The following is a 1,630-nucleotide window of genomic DNA, read 5'->3' on the forward strand; positions in this document are numbered from 1 at the left end:
ATTCATGACCTGCAGTTGCATCAATCAATTGATCTATGTGTGGTAGTGGAAAAGAATCTTTAGGGCAGGCTTTGTTAAGATCTGTATAATCCACACAAACCCGCCACTTACCATTTTTCTTTGGAACCACAACAGTATTAGCTAACCAGTTAGGATACTTTACCTCTCGAATGGAACCAATTTTTAGCAATATTTGGACTTCTTCTTGAATCACCTAATTCTTGAAAGTTCTCTGCTTTCTTTTCTTTTGCTTCACAGGAGGATATGACGGATTTTCATTTAGTTTATGAGTCATCACCTCCGGTGGTATTCCTGTCATGTCGGAGTGGGACCAAGCAAAGCAGTCCATGTTAGTTTTCAAAAATTCGATTAACTTACCTTCATTCCTTGGTCAAGATTAGCCCCGACATAGACTTTTTTATCAGGCCACTGAGCAAACAACACGACATGTTCTAATTCCTCTATCGTTGTTTTGATGTCTTTATTCTCTTCTGGTTCTTGAATGGTATCAGGTCTTGAGTCTACATCTATTCGCACTTGTTCAGTTGAGGTCTGTGTTGTGGTGTCCTCAACTGCCTTCTGTGATTGCTATTTGCCTTCATTTCTTGTGCTTGTATCTGCAACGGAATTATTATCCCGCGATGTATGTTGATCTCCGCGAATTTGACAAATTCCCCATGGTGATGGAAATTTGATAACTTGATGCAAGGTTGAAGGAACAACATCCATTTCATGGATCCATGGTCTCCCCAGAATCATGTTGTAAGCCATCTCTATGTCTACTACCTAGAACTTTGTATCTTTGACGACCCCTTCAACAAAAGTGGTGAGTGTTACTTCTCCTTTTGTGACGACACTGGAATTATCGAATCCAGATAAAGTATGCGCCTTTGGTATTACTCCATCTTCAGCTTGCATCTCACGTAGCACTCTTAGCAAAATAATGTTCACGAAACTACCTGGATAAATCAAAACTCGTTTCACATTAGTATCATGCACAATTAAAGATATTAACAGTGCATCGTTTTGAGGGATTAATACGCCATTTGTATTTGCATCATTGAATGTAATATTGCCTTCTTCTAGAACATGCCGCACCTGTTTCCCTTGGGTAATAGTTATTTTGGAAGTTTTGTTAGCCGCAGTATATGACACACCATTAATGTCTTCACCCCCACTTATAACGTTAACAGTTCTTTTGGGAGAAGGTGGCTTTGGAGGCTCCTGCCTGTTCTTTATGTAAGCTTTCTTGCCTTTCTTGCTGAACAACTCTATAATATACCCTTGTTTTAATAAATGATCAACTTCACTTTGTAAAAATTTGCAATTTGCTATTTTATGCCCATGATCATTATGGAACTCGCACCAATGGTCAGGGTTGCGCCTGTTTGGATTCGATCTCATTTCCTTTGGCCATCAAACCTTATATCCCATGCTTTTTAAAACAGCTACGTGCTCGGAGGTGCTGACGTTGAAGTTGTAACCTTCGAATATCGCTTTTAAATTTCTATCATCATCCCGTGACTCATAGTTGTTTTGCTCCTTCCTAAATCTTGATGAAGAACCTGATTCTCTGTTTCTTGATCTGTAATCGTGCCTTTGATTATCCTGTTTTGACCGTGAGTCTTTC

General features: G+C 39.3%; 1 protein-coding gene across 1 annotated transcript; it reads right to left on the minus strand.

Moving 5' to 3' along the window:
* Positions 1 to 786: 786 nt before the first annotated feature.
* LOC138872745 (uncharacterized) lies at positions 787 to 1,404 on the minus strand. The gene has a single exon (XM_070151161.1). The coding sequence runs from the start codon at positions 1,402 to 1,404 to the stop codon at positions 787 to 789; it is 618 nt and encodes a 205-aa protein (XP_070007262.1).
* Positions 1,405 to 1,630: the final 226 nt, after the last annotated feature.

Source organism: Nicotiana sylvestris, chromosome 7, assembly GCF_000393655.2.
Source record: "Nicotiana sylvestris chromosome 7, ASM39365v2, whole genome shotgun sequence".
Taxonomy (NCBI): Eukaryota; Viridiplantae; Streptophyta; class Magnoliopsida; order Solanales; family Solanaceae; genus Nicotiana; species Nicotiana sylvestris.

Excerpts from the sequence above, each read along its gene's own strand:
- LOC138872745 (XM_070151161.1), bottom strand. The coding sequence starts at position 1,404 with ATGAGATCGAATCCAAACAGGCGCAACCCTGACCATTGGTGCGAGTTC.